This window comes from Typopeltis vanoorti, chromosome 7 (genome assembly GCF_054136105.1).
Source record: "Typopeltis vanoorti isolate ZY-2024b chromosome 7, IOZ_Tvanoo_1.0, whole genome shotgun sequence".
Lineage (NCBI taxonomy): Eukaryota > Metazoa > Arthropoda > Arachnida > Uropygi > Thelyphonidae > Typopeltis > Typopeltis vanoorti.
The window spans coordinates 59,573,893-59,598,901 of NC_143555.1; the positions used below are offsets into that span (position 1 = coordinate 59,573,893).

At 34.2% G+C, this 25,009-nt stretch overlaps 1 protein-coding gene across 1 annotated transcript in view; it reads right to left on the bottom strand.

Annotated features, from left to right (window-relative positions):
* Positions 1-25,009, bottom strand: part of LOC150104708 (fat-like cadherin-related tumor suppressor homolog) — a 281,975-nt gene that overhangs the window by 162,448 nt on the left and 94,518 nt on the right. Inside the window, exon 3 of the mRNA XM_090395612.1 lies at positions 7,339-7,653. Within this exon, the coding sequence (XP_090251738.1) occupies positions 7,339-7,653 (315 nt within the window). The remainder of the gene's footprint in view (positions 1-7,338; positions 7,654-25,009) is intronic.

Genomic DNA, 25,009 nt, shown 5'->3' on the forward strand with positions numbered 1-25,009 from the left:
CACAAAAATTCATCTAGGAATACCTGGTGAGCGTGATTGCTGGAATATTAAAAAAATCTTTAAATCAGAGGATTTATTTGTTAAAGTATTCCGATTAAGTGAATTTATTTCGCAACTGAGTAAACCTTGGACAACACGTTTTTAAATTTCTTTAATCGCTTACATAATGGGATTTGTGACGCTACCCACCAAAGATATGTTTTCTCTGCGTGCAGAAAAAAATAGGAAGAATGAGAAACAGGGTTGACCATTCTATCAGAGTAGTTAATCCACGTAGTTAAAAACTAAGTGGAAAGACCTTATAAAACTGTTGTAAGGTATTTTCAACCATCTAGATTGGATTAACCCAATCTAATCTATATGGTTGAAGCCAGTACCTATCAGAGAATTAATTGGGTTTATAATAAAGCCAACTTATTTTGGCTTTGACAAGCCATTCACAGTCGGACTTGTTAAAGAAAAGGTGAGGAAATTGTTAGGGGGAAAACCTGGGTAGAATTTCCCAGAAACCTTATGTGTCCAGAACACCGTACAACGAAGTTATGTTCTAAATTCGGTCCAAAACAGTTGAAAAAAGCTTTTGGGAGGTTTTTAATATTTTTGAAGTGCTTTAATTGTTGCTGTTGTATCATGAATTGTATTTAATGTTTAAAATCTGGCAGGCTGTGTTCTCATGATAATATTCAAATTAGAACCAGAGTTACACCAGGCTGAATAACCATTCTTGTACGAAAGAGTAGGCAGAGACTTACTATCTTCCTTCTTAGTGACTCTTGATAAATGGAACAGAAACAGGAGTAAGATAATTAATTCTGGAGGTGAAATCTAAAGAAACTTTTATTTAGTTTGAGACAATTTTAAAGACCATCATGCATTTATTGTATACTTGACCTACATAAAATAAATATATTTAGTAGAAATATAATAATTTCTATTCGTAAATTATATAAATTATTTTATAAATATAATAAATATATTTATTATATAACATTTTGAATCAGATATTGAGCCAAATTACTGGTTGACATCATGATTTAACTGATGTTAAAGTTGCATGTTCTTGGAACTTTTACTGAAATGTCAGTGAAACGTTGACGTCGTAGTTGTAACTGCATGAACAATGTGATGATGTTGTTGATATAAGATGTGCAATGAGACTGACTTAACTTTTTTAATAGCAGAGCCTCCAGCTTAAGACGCATTTCTTTTAATGTTAAAGAATATTCTTCGTAAAGCAAATAGATACGTATGAAGTGCCTTAAAAAAGGTTAATCAAAGCGGACTTCTTTTTTGAAGAGGTTTCATCTATGAGACACAGACAACTTTTATATAGCATAGGGGACATGAAACAAAGCATCAGCTTTCTGCAACGCCTCTAGCTAGAACATGATACCTTTTAACGACCACTAAGTGACCGCGGCTCATCCAACTTTCATGACGAACAGAGGAAGCCACGACGGTTAACGACCCACTAGTCAAACTGCAAGTCGAATCCGAAGAAAAGTACGCACGGCTACACCATCTTAGCAAGGAAAGAACAGAGCTACTGGGAATGATTTATTTGTCCTGTGCGAGCGAATGCTGCCTTTTAACGTCAAAGAACCATCCAAAGTATCTGCTTGGAAACAACAGTTCGGCCCATCACTACACAAATCAAGGATAATGCTATCATTTACAACTGCCGTTTTTGACACGCTGTGGATTAGAAAAATTACAAAGAAAACATTAACTGTCTTTACTGATCGACAAGAGTCCTGCTTTTCGCGAAACAAGACACAGTTTACAATGTTTGGAGTGAAATAACTCGTTGCTCAGCTACAGGTCAGACCAAGTCAATTTAACGAGTTCTTTATAACTTTTTTTTGCGATGAAAACATATCGATGAAATATTAACAGGTTTATTGCACATTAGGGCATCACATTGTCCTGTAAATTGCAAGGCGGTACGAGAAACAAGAGACTCAAAAAACATGAGCCTGTAATATCCAGCGCTACAAATTGGCTTCATGGCATTCATTTTAAATGAGGTATAATGCATGTTTCTTCTCAAAGTTGCGCGTGCCATGAAAGTGTGTGTGTGTGTGTGTGTGTGTGTGTGCGTGTGTGTGTGTGTGTGTGTGTGTGTGTGTGTGTGTGTGCGTGTTGTGTTGCAATAACTATAGTTTTCTAAGAAAGAAACCAATCACATCAAAGCTGCTGGCTGATGCACATAGACACAAATTCTTTATTCCAGGGGATGACAAAAATCATTCAGGAAAAATTTTGCAAAAAAAATGGATGGGTAGGAACCATTATATTTTAATCAGTTACATGAAACAGAGAATAAAGTTACATATATGGAGATTAATGAGAGAGATAGAATTAAAACAAAAAAAAAAGTAGGAAGGAATACATACGCAGGAAATGAAAATTATGAAGAAAGTAAGACTAAATAAAGTGAAAAGGAATAGTACTAAAGGAAGAGACAAAATCAGCTTAAGTAAATCCAAAAGGAATTTGTTAAGACACGACAAGTTTTAATAGTAATTCTAAATACAAAATTTCATTAAACTTCAACAAGCCAGAAAGGAATCAGCATTTTCATTTCAAATCGTTTTTTAATAAAAAATGATTTTAAATAATTTCGCTAATAAAAATTGAATTATAATGGAAAAAAACAAAAGTTGACAGTCTGGTTGGCCGAGCATATCCGCTCTCCGACCAACAGGTCGCGGTTCGAATCTTACGTGAGCATGGATGTTTACGATTGTCTTTAGGTGGGAGATGAATTTCATCACCCCGCTTATTGGAGGCCTCAAGTGGCTTGAAAAAAGTTCCATGTTTGGATTCTAGAGGGAGGTCTCCGAACTCTGCAAATAAAATAGAAAAATCCAAAAATGAAAACTGAAAGAATGCACTACTACTACTACTACTACTACTACTATTACAAAAAAAAAAAAAAAAAAAAAAAAAAAAAAAAATTATCACAGACCAATTCTGAATCGAGTACTGGTTTAACAACGGAAATTATTGTACTGAATCATTTTGCCAGTAAAATCGGTTCCAATTTGATCCATAGCGGTTCAACTGCTTTTATTGGAACTGTTATTGGAAAACGATTCAAAATGAATAAGTTTTCGAAAACAAAATAAGTTTTGCAAAATTCGATTATAATGCATATTATAGTTGAAATGCATAGTGTCCAAGTTACATATTTTTATCAAACTTCGACGCACATTTGGCGTAGCCCAAGCATACGATTTTGTTTTGGTTCGAGTGAAACCAAAACTGAAATGTCTCGCAAATTTTAATAGAGAACCTAAATACCAAATTTCATTAAGTTTTACCAGCAGATATGGAACTTTCCGAAATCTTATTCCCAAATTTTGAATCATTTTGTCAATAAAAACATTCTGAACCATTAGGATATCTTCTTGTGCAGTCCTAAATTCCAAATTTGAACTCAAGTGCCCTTTTGTGCACTTGAGTCAAACTGAAGCAAAAAAATGGATTGGTCTAGACAAATTATTTTAAGGATTCCTGATACCAAATTTCCTTTAAATCCATTTAATCAATACTGACGGATGGACTGATCAATGCTCTCGTATAGGTGCATGCTGTAGCATTTTGAACATGGAAATGCAAGGAAATTAAACTACTTCGATTTTATTATGCTGCATTTCTCAAAACAGTCTAACTACTATCCAGATATATACTATTTAGAGGCAACAAAATATTCAGAAACAATTTCAGTGATGGAACTCAAACTTGGAACTTATCAGCGAGAAACCGATTTTTTCCTGTCAACATCAAAATGGGAAGGATCGATAAAGAACTCGTAAAGAAATGTTTAGTTCAGGATCATACTGATTTCACTCGATGCTGAAACTTGGAAAATTTCATGTATCGTACGATCCATATCATATAGTTATTTCTCTTATTTCATCCTAAATTTAAACTCTACATAGAAGTTTAATATTTGGTGTGTAGTACGACATTTTTGCTCAATATCGGATAAAAAGCGTTTGTGACAACAAATAAGAGGCTTCTCAGAAAAACTTAGTTTCTGGTAAATTATGGCTACATACATCACTAAGTAGGAACATACTGCATAATATTTTCTAGGAATACCTTGATATATATATATATATACCCAGCTATAATTCGAAGACCCGTTTGTAGCTCCAATATTTTTAATTTTAAGTCTGATTAATTGGTATACTACAATCTATAACAGACGCAACCGTTTGCTGACGTTTTTAATAAAAGCTGCTATCTGGCATTAGTTGACTTTTGTCAACGCTGTGTTTATGTCTTCTACTACAATATCTATTTAGTGAAAGCTTCATGCAAAGATCCCAACATACGTCCATGTATCAATGTTTTACAAAGCATTTGATTAAAATTATACTTTTGTTCAGTTTTGCTTGGTTTAAAAATATGAACATTTAGCTGATATCCTTTAAACATATTTCGTTACATATTTTTATTTTCTGTTATTTCTATAACTGATTCCATAATTTAATGAACTGAAAGTCTCTAGAATTTCGATTTGATTTCCTTTATATTTGAAGAGTGGTGTGCTTAAAGTTTGTTAACCAGTGATTCGCTAGAGCACTGGACAATAATTCTCATACAATTATCAAAGATATTAAAGAATAAAGTCGTACAAAGACTCATCATAATGAACAAGAGGTATATCTAACCTACATCGAAACTCTACAGGTACAAAAACTTCATGAATTATTGCAACGCACCAATACTTTCGCTTCCCCATTGCCAACAAATGCAGTGCGAACATGCGGGAGTCTGTCAAACAAACAATTCCCTGGAAGATACAATCTCATTCCGTTGTCTGAGGCAGTGGACTACAGCAGGAAGTGTTGGGACAGGTCTATCCGTCTAGAATGACACAGAAGTGAGATTGCGTTCCGTCGCCTAAGGCACGCATCAGAGACGCGACGAGTTGGGAACGCAAATACAAAAATGTCTACACATAACTCACGAGATTTGGAGGACAGCTATGTAAGAACACGTTAACTAAACGGAAAACACTCTTACAAAAAGAAAGGGAAATGAGGTATTCGTGTCGCACTTAAGGAGAAACTTTAAGGTCCATGTCAATTTATTACTAATCCCTTCCCCAACACACACACACACCTAACCAAAATAGGAGAAGTTTCCGAAACCGGCCAACTGTGTCACAACTAACGAGGGTCTCGACCACCTACCTATCTATAGGCTCTTGCCCTGTTTATCAATGAACGTGAAACAGCTACTGGTCTCGTGTACAGAGAGACTTACACAGTGCTATCAGGTTTCTGGATCCTTTTCCCGTCTCCCAATCACCACCCTTAGGCGCAACCCCACAGCGTCTCACCACCACTACTGCGATTGATGTAGTTAATCTTATCAACGGCTGTAATGCACAGAGTGCAGCAGCAGACTATCGATTAAGTCTAGGGGTGACTGCACCAGCATGAGAGTAAGAGTGGGCAAGGCAGAAGAAACACTTGAGGAGTCGTTCCAGTTTTTATCGCTAGACTTCCGGCCTATTAATAAATCACCTGCCTAGTTGGCCTGAACGTCGTTTGACGTCGTTAAGCAAGTAATGTCTGTGTTGAGTCATCTTACTCTTTTCCTGCCGGGGAAAGACACTGCACACTACTCTGAGAAAAGGATACCTCGTAGCGATGGCTTAGAATGAGAGAGAGAGAGAGAGAGAGAGAGAGAGAGAGAGAGAGAGAGAGAGAGAGAGAGAGATGAAAAATAAAACTGACGACTCAAAGGTCATCCTACACATTTCATCCAAGGCACTAGGATGTCACAAACAGTATACCGAGACTACTCCTCTATGCTCGCGTCGATGGCCCATTTCGATCTTTTCCAAATGTTATTTGAGCAATGGATTGTTTGCTAGCGCCCTCTAGCTGAAAGTCTTTCTAGCTTAGGATTTCGAATGGAAAATCTTGTAAAAATCTTCTGTCATTCGATAAGAACTGTAAACTGGATAAGAGAAGTTAGTAAAACTTTAGTTAGTACTGGTTTAATACCCTTCAGTACTACTGTTCCACTGTATAATAGAATGATATTTTTGTTGATAGAAAGATGCTATTTGAGTGTTTTAACACGTCCCGGTATTCAAAAGCTTTAATTTCCTTTCCTTTAACAACAAATTTCTTTTCTTTCTTTGCCCACCAATTCTCAACCATAACGTTTGCAAACATATTTAATAATCAAAAATCAATGGAAGTAAAAATAATTCATATTTCGTAACTAGGAATTCTGTGTAAAATTTTATGGTAGTACTTTTAATATAATTCGAATCTTCTTTAAATAAAGTGAATTCCATTATGGTCTCTTACGAATACTTAAAAGCAATTCCTTCCACTCAAAAATATGAAAATGTCAAGGGGATAACTGACAATTTATCTTTGACATTGATGTAGCAGCATCGTTATGTCGCTATCAACGTTGTCAAACTTGTCGCACCCATGAACGTCATTAAATGTTGATATTTTTGCTCAAGAAGAACGCACAGGGACCAAATGGAAGAAGAACCACAGCATGTTACTTCCTACTTCAATTTAAAATCTGATTTGTTAGATGAATGACAGTCGCAAGAGATGCACAACTATTTCCAAAAATAAAAGCAAGTGCTAGTTAACCACTAACAGATTGATTGAATTTTAATATATTCTCATCTGATATTCGATCGTCAATTTCACAGCAATACATTATTAATTATACATAAACGTGTCAAAGGAAATAATATCACAAATTTTAAATAAAGCATTTCTTTCCATTATGCTGTAGTTTGAACATAATTTCATTTGGAGGATAAATTGCGCATGTGGTGCAATTTTAAGCATTTTTGTATTCGGCTTGCGAGAGAACGACCAAATAACTTAGATAAAGAGCGCGCGTTCTGCACACGCACGCACACACACACACACACACACACAAAATCCTTTGATATTCACCATATATATATGAGACAGCACAAATTTTAGGAATAAAAGTTATTCTTTGAATAAATTGCGACTTTAATTAACCTAGACTGGAACACAAATAATACCCAGTTATTTTACATCTAGAATTATCCAGCGAAAAAAACTCAACATGGGAACTTAATATGCATCATTAATAAGTATTTAGAAATCTATGAAACGTCCGTTGAAAAAAAATTCAATACATTAACAGATAACACCATTACTTGTAAATAAATATATTTTATACTAGCCACATTGCATAATTATGCATAAATTCGAAAGAAAGGATTAAAAAAAGAAGAAACATTTGGCATGTTAAACTTTAATTATCCGCTCCCACCAACTATGATAATGATCGTTTCCATACCTGAGCCGCTGTCTATGGCAAAAAATCCTTGTTGATCGCCTGCAGTAATTCGGTACTGAAGACGTTGGTCTGGGTTAGCATCTAAGTCAAATGCATCTAATTTAACGACAGACGTGCCTGGTGGTGCATGCTCGAGAACGTTTGGATAGTAAGCAGGCTCTAAAGTTAGAGGAGTGTTATCATTTTCATCCAGCACTTCTATGTACACGTCTAGACGAGCAATTAGCGGAACAGCTCCTCTGTCTTGAGCGTATACGGTAAGCCAATAGCGAGAATCTGTTTCTCGATCCAGTACTGCTCTCGTTCGTATGTTTCCTATAAAAAAAAAAAAAGAAAAGAAACATTGATAAAGTTTATTATACACGTTTTCACAATGAAATCAGAAGATTCGCATGCACACCTATCACTATAAAACTTAAGCATAAACTGTTATCTTGTAAAAGGATGACGAAACGGTTACTTAATAAGCATAAAGAATTTGAAGAAACCAAAGCAACATCGGATGCTTCAGGCAACGCATTTAATACAGTTTAAAATCAGTAAAAGTAGCAAAATAGCGAAAAGTTAAGCGTGTAGTTTTGCAGCAAAGTAAGCTGTAGGGTAACAGGGAAACGAGATAAGACGCAGTTATAAAGAAGGCTGGAAATGAAAACGAATACAAAAGAATTACACTAACTGTTAAAAAAGAGGATGCAAGGAGGCAAACGTATACATGAAGAATGACATAACGGAGATGAGTAAGAAATAACAAGACAGAAGAAAGCGAAATTTAAAAGATAAGAAAGTGACAACAACGAATATCGAAACTTCAAGCTTCAGATGTAACTAGAATGAATGAAAGAGCAAATATTCCAGGCGAGGAAAAAGAAATGAACAAAAGATATCAGCCAATGGATAACAACTAAAAAAAATCAATAACCCATTTCAAAAGCACCAGAGTTGAATAATTTCTAAGAGGTGTGATGCTTTCCTTAACGCTGTCTAAACCAAATTCTCTAAAATACCTTTTACAGCGATGACGCAAACTCCAGAAGGAGATGCAGTCACCAGGAAACGGTTCAACAATGAGTCTCGGAGGCTGACTTGAACAAAATCTTTTAAGCTTTAAATCTTCGACTACAGACGAAAATGTTTCGTAGTCCAAAGGAACTAAATTTATTGGCTTGGGCAAAATAAAACGCACAAAGGATAGCAAGACGCCCCTACGTAGAGGCAGCAGGTAAGAAATTTACTGTACTTTTTACAAGTATGTTGAATGCTCTTGCAATATCCCACTAAAAGCAGACGGGGAGGCGGAAGAAGTTGTTCGATCCCCATTGCTGACTTGATGGAAAAATTTTAATGCATGCTCTTCTCAGTTCTGAGTTAGTTAATTTCAAGATTATTTTTGATCTCGAGTATGCTTAAACAGGAAAACGATTCACTTTATGCGAGTAGAAGAAATCAATATGGTTTCCAAATGACGCAAACTTTTAGAATTGGAAGAAACCAAATTAAAACTGCAACAAAATTCCATAAATCACCAAACGAATTAAAACAGATATATCTATTAAAAGCAATATAAAATATATTTAACATATAGTGCGGAGGAGGAGGAGATAAAGTTCTCGAGATATTTCTAAATCAGGAAAAGAAATCTGAAAAATCAGTTCCCTCATCGAGCAATTGATTTATTGTCCGTAATCAAAGATTTTTTTAGGCATCAAAAATTCAGATGATCACTTTCAAATTTAACTTAATTTGGTAGAAAAGTACTACGAGAACTAACTACAGACAATGAAATATAAGTACTGCATACAAACTTCAACTAGATACTGTATACAAAAAGATCCATTCAAAATTCTATATTATAAAGAATTTATCGGTGACAGTCAGGCGTGAACTGCAATCGTTACAAAGTTGGATTAAATTATGAGCGCCTCAAATGACTTTAGTGTTTCGTTTTTCTCTCAAAACTAAACGCAGCAATTAAATAAACAATATAATATATAACAATCATACTCAAATGGTTAAGATTATCTACTTAGTCGAATATATTGCTCCAAGTTATTAAAACATTTGTAGTTGGTTCAGCTAAGAATCGCATAACCCAGGAATCCTCTCTATTGACTTGCGGTACTTCTTGAAAGCTATTTCAGGAAGCCTCAAAAAATAAGCAGGGTGTTGGAGATCGCTCACCGGAAGATGAAAATCACTTGCCACCAAAAAAGTACTGAATAAAAGCAAGATCTCATAATCGTTCTTTTTCGCTTCTATAAAAGAAATCGTCCAAACTTTAGTAATCCAAGAGAGTAATAATATTTTAATTCATGAAACTGACTTATTAGTAGCGGTCTCAATTTTGTGTCACCGATGAAATCAATGGATTTTCTTTTTAAATAACGAAACCTGTGGTGCGATCATAATTAAAAGAAATTTAATTATGATCGCACATAATTAAATATTATTAAATATTTAATTATAATAACAATAAATAAATAATAACAATATTCTTTTAATTATAATAATAATTAATAATGGATTTTCTGGGATAGGTAAAAACTTTCATCAAAGTGTAGTAAAATTCGACAATGAATTAGAATGATTAAAATGAAAACTGGGTAGCGAACTTGAATGATTTGTGAAAAGATTGCTGGCCGAGAAGGAATGAAAACAGTTGTGCTACAGAATCATTTATCGAACAATTTTGGCTTAACCTAACTCATCTGGCGCTCATCCAATTCAATCCCATTGCGCTAATGGAGCACTTCCGAAGGCAATGATTAGAAGGTAATATCTAACTAAAATAAATATTGCACTCGAATGACCACATGCTTCAAAGCCAACGTCATATGATATTAAAGCTCTTTTAATTGCATAGGTAAGAGATGAAGCCCAAGGTGTAAGTGAAGCGGCTTTCATACGTTGGTGGCTGTTGTTTTGGAATTACCGCCGAAGCGACTAAGGCTATGAGGACAGATTATTATGTCTACTAATTGATTTTTTTTTTGGCTAGTCTGCGAGAAGAAAGCGTATTCGGGAAGGAAACCATTATACCTTTGTACGAGTATATGAGACCAGTTAATTCACCTTCATTTGAAAAAAGAAAAAAGTTCTTCGCATCCTAGATAGGATTCGAACCCAGTTCTTTCCAACCAAAAGGCAAATACCCCGATGCCTAATTTTAAATGCGCATAGGTAATTATTCCGAAAACAACACAATATAATCATTCATACATTTAGCTCCTAATTTTTTTAAAGTTTTGATAATGACACAAGTTTCGATGGACAGCTTAAGCAAATACGAAATATTTCTTAGTAGGAAGTTAAACTTCTATGACAGAGTGCAATTCTACAACTCGACGGTTTCCATATTAAATAAATTATAGCAGACATAAAATACCAACGTCCCTGACAATATACGTAAAAATATATTTGTAGTGTTATCATCTCCACCAGAATAAACAAGATAATCTAAATGAATTCCGATTAATCCGTTTACCTTTTTACTTCTTAATGAAATGCTATATATTATAATGTTTGTTAAATCATGGAATTTTAGTAAAGCATATTCAGAGTATTTTCTCACTGTATAACGCCGGCGAATGAATACATGAAGTGTAAAGTTACACCAACTCATCCAAAGTGTGTAGCTGTACTATCTTATTGTCTTCAAAGCCGGAAATTTTAGAAGAATTGTATCTTCATTTCGCTATGAAATTTTGCTTGCAATTTTATTTATTTCGACACCCCCAAACTGTAGTTCCGCTCTTGAAGGTCTGCAAATTATTAGGCTCTTAGACATTACAAAGTAAACATTCCGTATTAGAGTCATAAAAAGTTCTTTGCAATTCAGCGGCGTTATCAAATCCCAACAGTAATTATCTTTAGATATTTCTCCATGTTTACTGCACTTTTACAGCCTATTGTGGTTCTAGTTAATGTCGGTAAGCCTTTTCAGATCCTGCAGCTAGCACCTGAATGGGCGTAACTTTCGAGCCTCCAGTGGATAATATCAAGAGTATTAAAGAAGATTACTAAGAAGTAATTACGTTGATTCCAAGATGCAAAATTTATAGAATTACTGTTTCCAAGCCGGTGGCTATTTTGATACAATCACGCGCTAAATACTAATAATAAAAGACGTATAAAAAACTTACCCGAAGAGTATTTGTTTGCAGAAGAGTACAAAAAAAAAATAATAATTAAATGCATTTAAAAAGGAAAGTGGGGAAAACGGTATACTGCGAAATATATGGAGTAATTAGTTAACTTCAAATATACAGTTTTTTATAAATAGCACAGAGCTCGTGCCCAAGATACAAAAAGAGAAAGAAACACTTTGTCCATTACGTAAGAAGTTGAATGTTGCCCTCGGGACAAGAAATCGTAAAAGAGTACGTTCTTCTGGGTGAATATAGTGTTCAGTTTTGACAGGCGGCAACGAAGTCACAAGTAACAAAAGTTCATTGCTAAAGGGGATGTTTATGTAGTCGTCTTTGTGTTCAAGACAGCTGTATTTCTCCGGCTTTTTTTTTTTTTTTTTTAAATAAATGATCGCACCTCATAACCAGCGTGTGCAAACCACCAGCTTAGTAATCATGAGCACCAAGAAACAGTTGAGACCACTTAGCTGTCTCGAGGCAACGTCACACTTTACGTACTAAATTAGATCGAGAAAGCAGCATTCTCTTTGATTTAGTGGCCTTCTGTGTGACAGTGTGAAATAGTGAGAGACGCAAAAAGCAACTTGACGCATACATAGCACGAATTTGCTTTCTTTTTTTTTTATTGCAACATCTGGTTCGTTGACACAAACTGCAATGGATTATAACCACACACACACAGACACACAGACAAAGAGAGAGAGAGTTTGTTTGTGTGCGTGTTTCGACCATTTTTACCAAAAATAAAGCATTGCAGGTATAAAATAATTTGTCGGAATTTCAAAATTTTACTTCACTTGTAAGAAGGCTAATATGATAATACATTGTATCTAAAATATGTAAATCTCTTTAAATATTCATGTATAATAACGGGCTTCTGAATTAAAATTAGAATAATTATAAGATACTGAACAAAAACAAAAAAAATTCCAAGAAATGCACGCGCACACACACACACACACACAGAGAGAGAGAGAGAGAGAGAGAGAGAGAGATGGAAAATAATTAGCGTCGTCATTGCAATATGTGATATAGCGGTCACCATTAATAAACAAAATACGTTTTCTTTATTTGTGTTCAGAAAAAACAGCGGGTATTTTTCTGTTGAGTCTCCGCAGATAAGTGGGTTTCGAAGATTGTCTTCGGTTGGAAAGCTCTGGATTCGAATCCTGTTTAAGCATACGAGAAAAGGGTTTATCAGGGCTTTTCAAATGAAGGTAAATTTGCCGGTCTAATATAGAAGTTGCAGGTTTTCTTCTTTCGGAAATAAGGGTTTTTCATCCGCAAAACAGACAAACCGACGAGGAGAATATACGCAATTTACATATACATATACTATAGGTATGGGGAAGGTAACCTGTCATGGAATAACAGATAGAAAATCAAGGGAGTGGAAGGTTATGGGCGCAGAGCAAACCAAACGGGAAGAAGAAGACGAAAAAAAAGTCCCAATCTCTTTTATAATATTTTGTAGGGTGAAGTGGGTTCGACAAAATTCTGCAGGTATCATTAGCTTGAATCATGTGGAACCTTCAATAATGGTTTCACCCATAATGCTTTCTCATTCCCTTTCTTTATCCACAATTAGCAATAGATTTTTATCATGTGGCTCAGCGGGACAGTTCATTTTTGTGCTATGATTAGTCGATTATTAATGTGAATTAATTTGCAATATTCGAATAACATTGTGAACATTATTCGCAATAACATTCCTTTTTATTGCGAATAATAACAAGGAATGCGAATCAGTCTTTGTCATGCGAATAACAAAGAATGATTTCTAGATGCGAATTGCAAAAAAATTTCAGGCATCTTAACAGGAATTCCAACGATGCCCTATAAATTCCAAAAGGGATGTTTTCTTGTCTTAAATGCACAATTTCCACTGAGTTCATCATTAGATGAGCGTCTAACATACACAACCACAACGCAAACATCGATTCGTCGCTTAAAACAACAAACATCATCATGAGCAGTAGCTTCCATCTTCCCTTCTCTCGATCTATCTAGCTAGTCTCGCATAAAACGGCGAGGAATCTTTCATAAAGAAAGCAGACTTAATATCAATGCATATTCTATTCGTTTAAAAGGATCTGCTCCAGCTTGTTTAATGATGATGATGAATTACAGATGTCACTGACGAAATAATACAAACACACAAATGACTATGGCGACAGTCAACACGCAATTATCTCTTAGATGTAGCTGTCCATTATCAGTTGATAAAAACAGGTTATTTCAATTTCAATTTCCTAGCTCACTACAGCTGTTTCGTTGATTTTTAAATTTATTTATGCGTTGAATTATTCATAGAATTCAAAATAGAAGCAGCTTAAAAGGCCACATCCTGTTGTTATTGTTGCTGCGAGGTCACGATTATTTACATTCTTTCCTTCAAAAACAGCCATTACATATTACTGAAGAACCATTTCCTATGACAACTGATCGCTAGAACAACGGACAAATGTTTCCAGGTATTATATTACATATGGTGACTAATTTCTTTAAAGCAAGAGACAATTATGACAAAATAACTTCGGAGATTTTTCTTTAAATATATATGTTCTATCTTCTATGCCTATTTATCTATTAATCTACAGTTACTTGTAATATTAATCTTTTAAAAAATCAGTTGTAAACTATACAGATACTATGACAGTACGTCGTAATTACCTCGAAATTAATCAGTTATATCCAAACTCCAGTATCTTCAAAAATTGAGATATCGGTTTTCAAAGACATCAAAATGTACAATTCATCATTAGATTTCTTCGTCGTCCTCTGTTTTTTTTTCCCTTGCAATTCTAGCATCATCAATTATACAGCCTTACATTAGTATTATTCCGTATTCTGGAATGCTACCAAAATCAAGTTTTTTTCTAATATATTCATTTTTAATATGATTCTGCCAGTGATGACACCTGTTTCCTCCCCTGATATTCACCAGAACTATTCTAATTGGGTTCTCTAGTCTTTGATCAAATGTTTTATTTCAGACCCAACTCTCAAATCCATAAGTTAAAACTTGGTTTGAATACTGGTTTAGTGTTTTGACCAATTTCTCTTATTCCAAACTAATTTAGCATATTCACTAATCATTGTGCTTAAATAGCTGATATTCTTTACTTGTTCTACAGGTGTGCTTTTGATGGTCACCGTGTTCTTGTCCATTTTCGCAGGCAGAAATACGAAAAAGACAAAGAGACACTTCCGCTCCAAATTAGGATCGTTGATTCGAATCCCACCATGCGAATATGTTTGGTTGGAAAATGAATTTCATCCTCCACTGTGAGACTGAAGGCATGAAAAGATTCAGGTTTGATGCTTTTTCATAACTGGATTTTCCGAATTATCTATGACAGGTTTATAGCCGTTCGGGAGTGTGGTTCAAATTTACATAAAAATACAGCGTTCTCAAATGAGCCGATCTCTTGCGATCTTCTAATATTCACTTTAATACAGAATGTAAAATATATATAACTGATTCTTATGAAAATGTTTTGAAACTATTAAGAATTCGCACAGATCTATACGAGGATGCTAATTTTGCAGTTAAATAACTCTGGACTAGTCACACATAATAATGAGAAGAGACGCAGCGAGTCCATCGCTGCGAAACAGACACATGAAGTATCTGTTACAGTACAGTATATAACACTGGTGAACAAGCCAAAAGATAATGACGGGACTGGCAGCAGTCCAACTAAGCTTGGTAATACACATTCATGAATTTATATAACCACGTATAAACTAAAAAAAATGACAAAGTATCGAATGCAATATAATACAATCGAATGAACTGATGATCATCAAAGTAACTGAAACTGTAATAATTATAGATTCGACCAAATAAGGGGGTGAAAAAAGTTCGTTCGCTGCAATGCGAACGACTAATATATTGCCTAGCGTGATCTGAGTCGCTTTCTAATCTATAATTATGTTACAGGTACTAACTATTAAGCGTTATAGTGGGATCATTTTGTGGAAAAAGCCACTCTTTTCTATTGATGTCGTTGGGCGTTTCCGCAGCTAACTGGCATCATCAGATGATTAATATTGTGAGATGTTCCGCTACGCAGCGTGTCTGCAAGCAGTGGTGGAAAAAATGGTGAAATGTGAAGTGGGATTACAAATGCAAACTGATTGCACGATTTTTTGTTTGTTTCGGAAAAGAGGTTATTTCAATTTGGTATTTCAGAATGTAATACATAAAGATTAACAAAAAAACTTGCCAATATTATAAAACTAAATGTTTGAAATATAAAATCACAAATTCAGGGAAAATATACGATCATCTGAGATGCCTAATATGTAAATCTACACGACTAGTATTCTTGTGGTAAAACTAACGAAAAATCAGAAAAATACAACTTCTGCATCTCCCCAGAACAAAGTTCATGCCAAGACTGGACAAAATGGAAATTGTTCACCGCCACTGTAATGTTATCAATTCCCCATTACAACTCGTATTTAATATCAATAGTGGTTGAATTTATGCATCATAGCGAGGAATTATCCAAAATCTACACGTAGAACAGAAAAAGCCTTAGTTATGTCATAATGCATTTTTCAAAAAAAAAAAAAAAAAGGTAAGCCAATTTAAGTCCCATTTTTACTGCACATATTTTGTTTTTATTAGTGGTGTACAGTTTCGTGCTATTATTTCGTTAAAGCACTAATTGAAAATATCGGAAAAACAGTTATTACGCTTCTCTCACAAAAATGAATAAATAGCAATACAGTTTTTTTTTTAATCCGTAAACTTAATTTTTTTAAGGACAGCCGAAACGAAACATTTATTTTGTCACATATGTTTATATGTATTTAAAATTATCTCTCACGACTCATTAAACTATATATATAAAGCTTATATATATATAAAGCTTATATATATATAAAGCTTATATATATATATATATATATATATATAGGTATGTCATATAAAAAGCCAAGATTAGATGACAGCCTATTTAGACTGCACATCACAACAGAGAGCAAAATTTAGATTCAGGTTCTTCTTCTGCCTGTTTCCAATCCTTCTTGGGATCAGATGGTTAGTTAAATTTTACTCTATATTTTATTTCACCAACTTGGTAGCCTGGCAGAGAATACAGGTAATATATATTATGTTTGAAAATCAGTGTTTACAGGGAGCCAGTTTACGAAGGACAGGTAACTCATTTTTAGTTAAAAAGTTCTTACAGCAAGGTTCCCCTTGCATACTGCCAAAGGAATCGCTAAGGGCTTTCAAATCTTAGGTCATCATTGTTATTGTCTAAGGCAGTGCTTCCCAAACTTCTGGATGCCAGGGCCCCCTTTGGAAAAATTAAAATATTTCACGGCCCTCCCTCGGAAAAAAATAGTAATATAGACATATATTATTATAATATTTATTGTATTTATATTCAATGCAAAACATTTACAGCGAATATTGCAAAAATCAAATGCAAATATTACATTTTTAGCATCTTACAGACACATTTGACATGCATATTATCTCATATTTTTATGTAGATAGATATATTGTTATTGTACATTTGCAGTACAAGCACATGAAACGTAAAACAATTAGTAATAAAGAAAGAAATTGTAAAGATAAAAGAAGTTTAATAACAATTTAATGTGATGGATGTGTTTCAATACTGCTACACAAAAAGTCAATATCAGGTGAAATATTTGAAACTGCAATTCTTAGATTTCTGCTTTGAAATGAAACTCATATGAATAAACATATATTTACTAATATTCATTAAGCGCTGAAATACGTAGGAAGCAAAATTTGTGAACCAGCACCAATATGATATTTTTATTCATTAAAATATAAAAAATAACAAAAAAGAAATAATAAAAATTAAATACGTTTCTTTTAAGATAAAAAAAAATCTACTTAGCATTAAAACATTTTAAATTTGTTTTCATTACTTCACGTCCCCCCCCCCCTCAACAAAACCCACATCCCCCAAGGTGGCTGTGATCCACAGTTTGGGAACCGCTGGTCTAAGGTACGGGAATGCATATTTATTTCACTTTCAGTATATGGAATTTGAATAATACGTCATTTGACCCTGAATACTACAGATAGCAAAATAAAAATGAAAATGATAAGTTGTTTGGAATATAGATAAACGTGTTCTGAATTGGATCGTACCGATATTAAATATCTATATATGTAACCAATTCCAATGCATATGTTCTTTAAATACATAGTTCACTAAACTGTCTTTAAACTATAAAATTTTATATAGGAAAGCGAAAGAAAATATTCCTAATTCTGCACGTTAATAAGGCCAGTAAAATTTCTTTTCAGTTCGATAAATGAATCAGGCAATAAAGACAGTGGATTTTTTTAAACAATAAGCCCTAACTTTATGGAAGAAAGTAGGAAATTACAAGTTGTACAAGAAAACCTTCCGTTCATGACCATGAGACAAATTGATACCAAACACGTGACAGTACGGCTCCCCAAGTCTAAGTGTTATCTTTTCATGTGATACGAAGTCAAACGACTACCAGAGAAACTCATTACACCGTTCTGAACCATTAACATTCTTATCTTTTAACTCCGACGTTTGTCCTTACTTCAAAATCTTAAATTGCACGATGATATTCTTCAAACAGCTTTTCGACGGCGTGCATATCGTTAGATAATACTCATAATGGCGTTGCTAGCTAAAATGGTAGGGGGAAAACGTTTCATTTTTCTGAATGTTTACACAGCAGAGCAATGTACTCTTGAGGTTACGAGAAACATCTGTGAAAATGACTAAAGATCATAAACTTTACCAGTATCAATGTGCCAGATACGAAACGTCTCGAGGTAATATAACTTCTAATGTCCTGTGCTCACGATTAGCTGATCTATAAAGTGTCAACTCTGATGCGAGTAGAGGACAAACCATTTCAAATTCCAAGCAACATCAACACTAGTTCCAATAATCAATACAAGAAATAGCAAGATGTCTGAAAATGTTATGACAATAATAGCCATAAAATCTATTCCCTCCGACAATTTCTGAACAAAGAAATTAAAAAAAAAAAACCTCAATATCTTGCATAATTTAATACAAAGAAAGAAGAACATGACATCGCTGATATCCCAATACTTTACAGAGATAAGGAAACAAAATTAACTGTGCTATTGGACATCATATGAGAGGCAACAGAAGATAGCAAGTACAATAATATTGATGATGGCTCATAAAAAGACGATTTGGAGGATGGTCAGAGATAACATGTTGAAGGCGGCAAATGGAGATCGGCTCGCCATAAAATCAATTACAATAATATACCAAAATGCACATATATATATATATATATATATATATATATATAAAGGAACAAGTGATAACCTAAGAAAATGTGTGTTAAGTTAATGTGAAGAGAATGTTATGAGATTAATTGCTCTTTCTCATGGAGACAGCAATTCCAACGGCAATCGTCTACTGCACCGAAAGCCAGCCACTCCGTACTCTTAATGACATCTTCACTCCCATCTGCTTTATACAAGGTTCCATCGTTAATATCAGCATTCAAATCAACATTCCATCTCGACCTTTTCATCTCGTCATCATCTCTGTTTTATATTACATTTCTCGATATGAACGAGTGAATATTAGATGTCATTTTTATTGGAATGTTTCATTCTATGGTGAGATTAAGTAATTTAGGAAAAATACGATTACTCATGATTGACATCAGATCTTTCTTCCTCATTAGATTTCTTGCCAGTAGATAATACGCTAAGTATCTGAACTGCTCCCAAGTTTATTTCCTCTTCGTGATTTTTTTTTTTAAGCTACGATCTCAGTTCCGGATATATTTCTGCTATTTCAGAATCTTTTGTAAATACTCTTCTAATGATCAAGTCATGTGCAAAAAATAAAAATAAATAAATAAATAAATAAAATAAAATAAATAATAATAAATAAATAATAATGATGATAAGGCCATTTTCATGATGTCTTTTTTCATTATTCCAATAGAAACATAATTACGATAACATATAAAACGAAAATATAAAACTGATCACAGATGCGCATGAATACTAATAAACTTCAACTGTTCAAATAATTAATTTATTTCATACTTATTGAAAATATTAAGAAATTAACCAAACATTTGGCAAGTAAAATGTATAACACCTAATTTCACTGTCTTCAACAGACAGTTTATTTTTTCTTTCTGTGCTTTAAAAATATTTAAAGCTTTACTTATCCAACAACCTTTCAGAGGTTGATTCCCAGACCATGTTTAAGTAGCTTTTCCGTATAACGATTATGTTAATCTCATTTCCTAAAAGAGTGTCACTCACATTTGAAATAGTCGACAACACTGACAACCTTTTAAGGTTTTTTTGAAGACAATAGAGCCTTCCCTGCACCTATTTCTACGTTTAAGAGTCGGATTATGCGTGGGTACCATTTTGTTATAATTACGTGTAAAACTACGGAACATACCCACTGCGTTAGCACTAATGCAATAAGCTTTTAGGAACCAAAAAGAACACCTCGGAAGGCCACAACGTCTCTTTGTAAGATAATTCTGTAAACGTAATGCGACACTGTTCGCACGTGAACCTAATAAACGTAATACGGTAAAGTTCAAGGTACAATTCTCCTTTCTCTCTCTCTCTCTCTCTCTCACGTTAACCCAATAAACATAGTAATACATTACAAATACTCGAGCCTGGTCACCCTTAATGCGTTAACAAACGTAACATAATTAGACACAGCAAGTTCAGTTAGGAAACTGTTTGTACACTCAATTTACCTCCCTAATCTGCCCAATGAGAAATGCTACTGCTGAAGTCGCAACGTCTGAGTTGTTTGTCGAAGTAAAAAAAATGACATACGTAAGTGAACAAAAGAACTCGAGACGTTGCCGCACGAACAAAGACATCGTCCCCTTCTGAACGCCATATGTCGATTATCCAGATATTGTCTTAAAGCCGAAGCCAGAAAATGACTTACAGAGTGACCAAATGACCTTTGGTATACATTCTTTATTCCCGCTGTCCAGTGTCATGAGCGGGAACCGTTCACCCGCAAAATGACTGGCAGAAAAGAAGAAAATCCAGAAGAAAACGGTGACTCCGTTCCCTACCCCCTAACTTCCAACGTGAGCTGCCAATAGGGTGGATGACTAATGGCCTCCAGCAGACATGTCGTGTTATGGCTGGGAGAGGTATAAAGAAGAAAAAACTCAAGACAATGACAGGCCTGTCGCGTTGCTATAACGCCGAGCGTGCAGCACGCCTTGGAATAATATCACTGTCAACAGGAAGAACAAGCTACCTAGCTTTCCATTCACTCTTTTGTTTCCAAGTTTGTTTGTATTTTTTTTTCCTAATCTCGCGACAAACTAGAACGTTTTTTGTTGTTAAGTCTTCGGTAATGACGACGCTACCCGAGGATAATTCCAAAAAGGCCATACACGAAAACTTGTCATACAAGAAGGAAAACATTACGAGTGAATAAATAAAACCCAACAGGCAACTAACTATAGACTGAAATACAAGGAAGGTGAAGAAATTTGGGTTAGCAGCTTTTACGACTTTTGAGGACAAAAAAATTTCGGATAGAAATGTTCCTATTTTAAATTTCGAAGCGTTCTGCTTAACAATAATAATAAAACAGGTATATTTGTAGGGAGGGGGGGTGGTAACTACTATAAGAGTAGGAGGAGGATGACAAATCAAAAACAATATTTTGAATCGATTAGTCATTCAAGTCTCGAACCAGGCACCAACAGCTATTAGCAATTCATGGAACGTGGAGGCTTCACTGAACCCAAGAAAAAAAAACAAGAGTAGCCATTCTCTTCCGGGTTAATCTATTGTTTGCAAACTAGGCTAAGTCGACCTACGAATATATGACGTTGATATTTTCTGGCGTTCAAGGTCTACTGTTGTGTGCGAATAGCAATCATGCGTTATCCAATCAGTTAAAGAATATTTTCGCACATATGTATGCGTTTCCTTGACCCCACATATCTCACCAATATTCCCTCATGAATCTCAATTCTATTATTGTTTCAATTTTCAGAAATGAAAAATGAACTCCTGGGTAGTCTCTTTTACTATGTGAAGAATTCTTTGCAATATTTTTGCTTAGTAAGTTGCATGATGGCACGCGCGCATATACACACACACACAAGAGATTTTTGCTAATTAATGCAGTAATATCTGTTATGTGTTAGTTAGAAAACTGACCTAACGTATTATTCGCTTTGTGAATGCAATTTTATCGTATTCACTACAGAAATGTAAAAGCTGAATGTTTACAAATTTAATCAGCAGTTTTACAAGAGAAGCAGAATATGACAAACCTTCTGAGAACAGTATTCATTTTAACTTTTGTTGTTTTGAATTCTTTAAGAAATCTCATTTTTCAACGAAAAATTATCATTTATTGGTTAGTACAACTAATATATAATGTTTAAATTTCATTTAAAACGAAATCTCATATCGAATCTAAATCGAAATTTCATAAAAACGAAATCTATCAAAATTTGACTGCATTTTCTTAATTTTCTATTGGAAGTTTCAAAGTTCATTATTTATTTCTGTCAAAGAACATCTCATATGTTTTTACAATAACTATTTCGTTTTATTATGATGGAGCATCCAATTAGACGGTAAATTTCTTGGCTCTTTATATTCTACCACCACTTCTATTATGAAATACTGTAATCTGAGCCACCCGAGAAACGCTGTCAACGTATTATTATTAGTACTGTGGATGGACTTGGGGCTAAATCCGGAAACCTTGTTCTAGAAACAAAACATGGAAAATTTTCAAACCACTCTACGCTTCCGCTCACCCCCTGGTGAAATTCATCTGCTACCTAAAGACATTCAAAACTTTAGTGGGATTTGAACTCACGACCCGTTGGCTACAAAGCGGATACGTTATCCACTCGGCCAACCAGGTCGGCAGGATTCTATTACATTCAATTACCTCTGCCCGAGTGTGAAAGTCACTTAACCATCACTAATGCAAATTAAATAATCCTGAAGATGGAAGCGTCCACGGGCTAAAGATGTGTACATTAGGATTCACCCAATTAGAAGACAACTGTTACCTTTATCCAGTCAGAGAAGCAAAAGCGAGTGAATAGAAAACTGAGTAGGACACAAGCACACAGATTATTGGATAAATAATTAGCTGTTTATCTAACATTAATCCAACTAACACAATGATTATAGATCAGATGATATGCTAAGAAACAAATCCCTAAACTCGAGAGTGAAATCTCTCAATTCAACACCATTGTTTCCCAGTTTCAACTCATTTTTAAATAAATTCTGCATTAATTTAAAAGTATCTAATTAGTCCTATTTTTAGATACCCTTATTGTTACAGCAAAGGAAGAAAATTAAATATAATAATATCCGATAACACAGTGCATGATTTCCGTCTCGCTGAATGCCATATTTACACAAAAGCTAATTCTAAGCTGGTGCTCACTGGCTGACTTTATACCCGAACAAATATACCACATTTTGTAGGCACAGTTGCAAAGTTAGTTACTGTAATTTATATTTACTAAGTTAAGATACCTGACTTTCAAATAACATGAAACTTAATAAATGCAATCTCTCTCTCTACGTTCCTTTCATTAGTTTCAGCGTGTTTACCCCGAGGTGCAATACAATATATTGTACGAGTATGAAAAGTTATTTAACTATCAGTAATGTAAATTAAATAATCATGATCTTACTAAGCACGATCTTCCACGTACAAATTTTAAGTCACGTCTAATTCCTAAAGCCACAATATATTTTCGTTAGCCTTGCATTTTACCATCAAAAACTCACTGCTAGATAGCATCACAATCAGTTGATGTCTTGTTCGTCATTAAACAAGCCCTTCACAAATCTTTTTAAATCCTGTAAAGACAGTTATATGATTTTAGAGAAGTTAAAGGATATCTGCCATAATATTTCTACGATTTGCTATACAGAAACGAAACAAGAAACTATGAATTACTAAACTGCGTTCTTTTTCTTTTCATAAACAAATATCTATAGACAATACATTAATAAAAATAGGCTACTACATATTGCATTAATTTCTATTCCGAGCAACGTACTTTCTTATTTTTGGATATTACTAAGAAATCGATATCATCACACGTACGTAAGGTCATTTAAATTCTGATGAGATATCAGTGTTGAAAACGTCTGGAACAATCGAAACACGTCTGAATTTGCACGGCGAGTGTTCCTGTAAAGACTCTATGAATATCGATTTCTTTAGACAATTCTGTGGGGCTCTCTCTGTTCAACCACACACGCACATACACCCTCGCCAGTCTTTCTCAGTAAAATGTACGTACTTACAAACGATAAGCAGTTATTTCATGTGTCGGAATTTTTCATACTCAGGATTTGTATTTCGCACCCAATAAAAGAACTGAAAAAAAAAATGAATAATTTGACTCGCCTTTTTTTGGTTTTTCGAATATCTTTTAGAAGAACAAATCTAGGTTTCAATAATTCGGACTAAAAAAAAATCAGTGATAATTTTTTTTCTCTCTCCAATACTTTAAACTTATCCCATAAGTGCTGAACATAAAATTTGATTATTTCTATCTTTTGAACAGCACAAGGATCATCTACTTATAAGATCATAATATTTGCCCAGCACTGGACCAAGGTCGTTATTTTATTTCAACATCTCAACGACGAGTCTACGAACTAGTGCACAACCACAGCCTCCAAAAAAAGTGAGAAGTTTTTCTTTATTCTATCGAGAAGTTTTTATACTAAAGTCTGAAAACTTTGTTGTATTTTCAAAACAAAAAATTGAAGATCACTACAGCATGCATTCTCTGTTATTAAAACTGTTTTCAATCACTGTTACAAAAGCGTCACCTGTTTAATGCATTTAGTTAAAAAAGAAAAAGCTATTCGAAGGATTTAATCTCTTCCCGTTGATTAATAATTTAAACCTGCTAACGGATGGTACGATCTAGGGCAGAAAAATGAAACAAATTGCAAACATACACGACATGACCTCTTAGACATGATGTGAAGAGGGCATCCTTTTTCTTTTTCTCAGTAATTGCTACAACAAATCGCTATTTCGTGTACTCTTTTTATTTTTTTTTTGTCCTAAATTAAGAGCTTTTCAAGAAAATTAGCAAAATTAAACTAAGGCAAAGGTCACTAACCTGTACACAATAAACTAGCTTTCTGTTTAATCAGAAAAGCTATGCCTGACAAACTGAACAGAAGAAAAAAAAAACTAATTGGCAACTTTGTAGTGTAGTTCGACAGCAATGAAAAACAAAAAGAAACTGATAATAATGACAGAAAAAAAAATATAATTTATTGGACATCAGTGACAAATGGTTACATACATACACACACAAAAAAAGAAGATAGTCGAAGTAGTATATTTATGAATTAAATTGCAAAGGCCGAATGCAGGTAGGTGGTTGTTGTTGAGAATGTTTAGGAAACCCATTACTTTTTTAAAACAGAAAATAATGAAGGAGAATAAACAGCTCAGTCTTCGAAA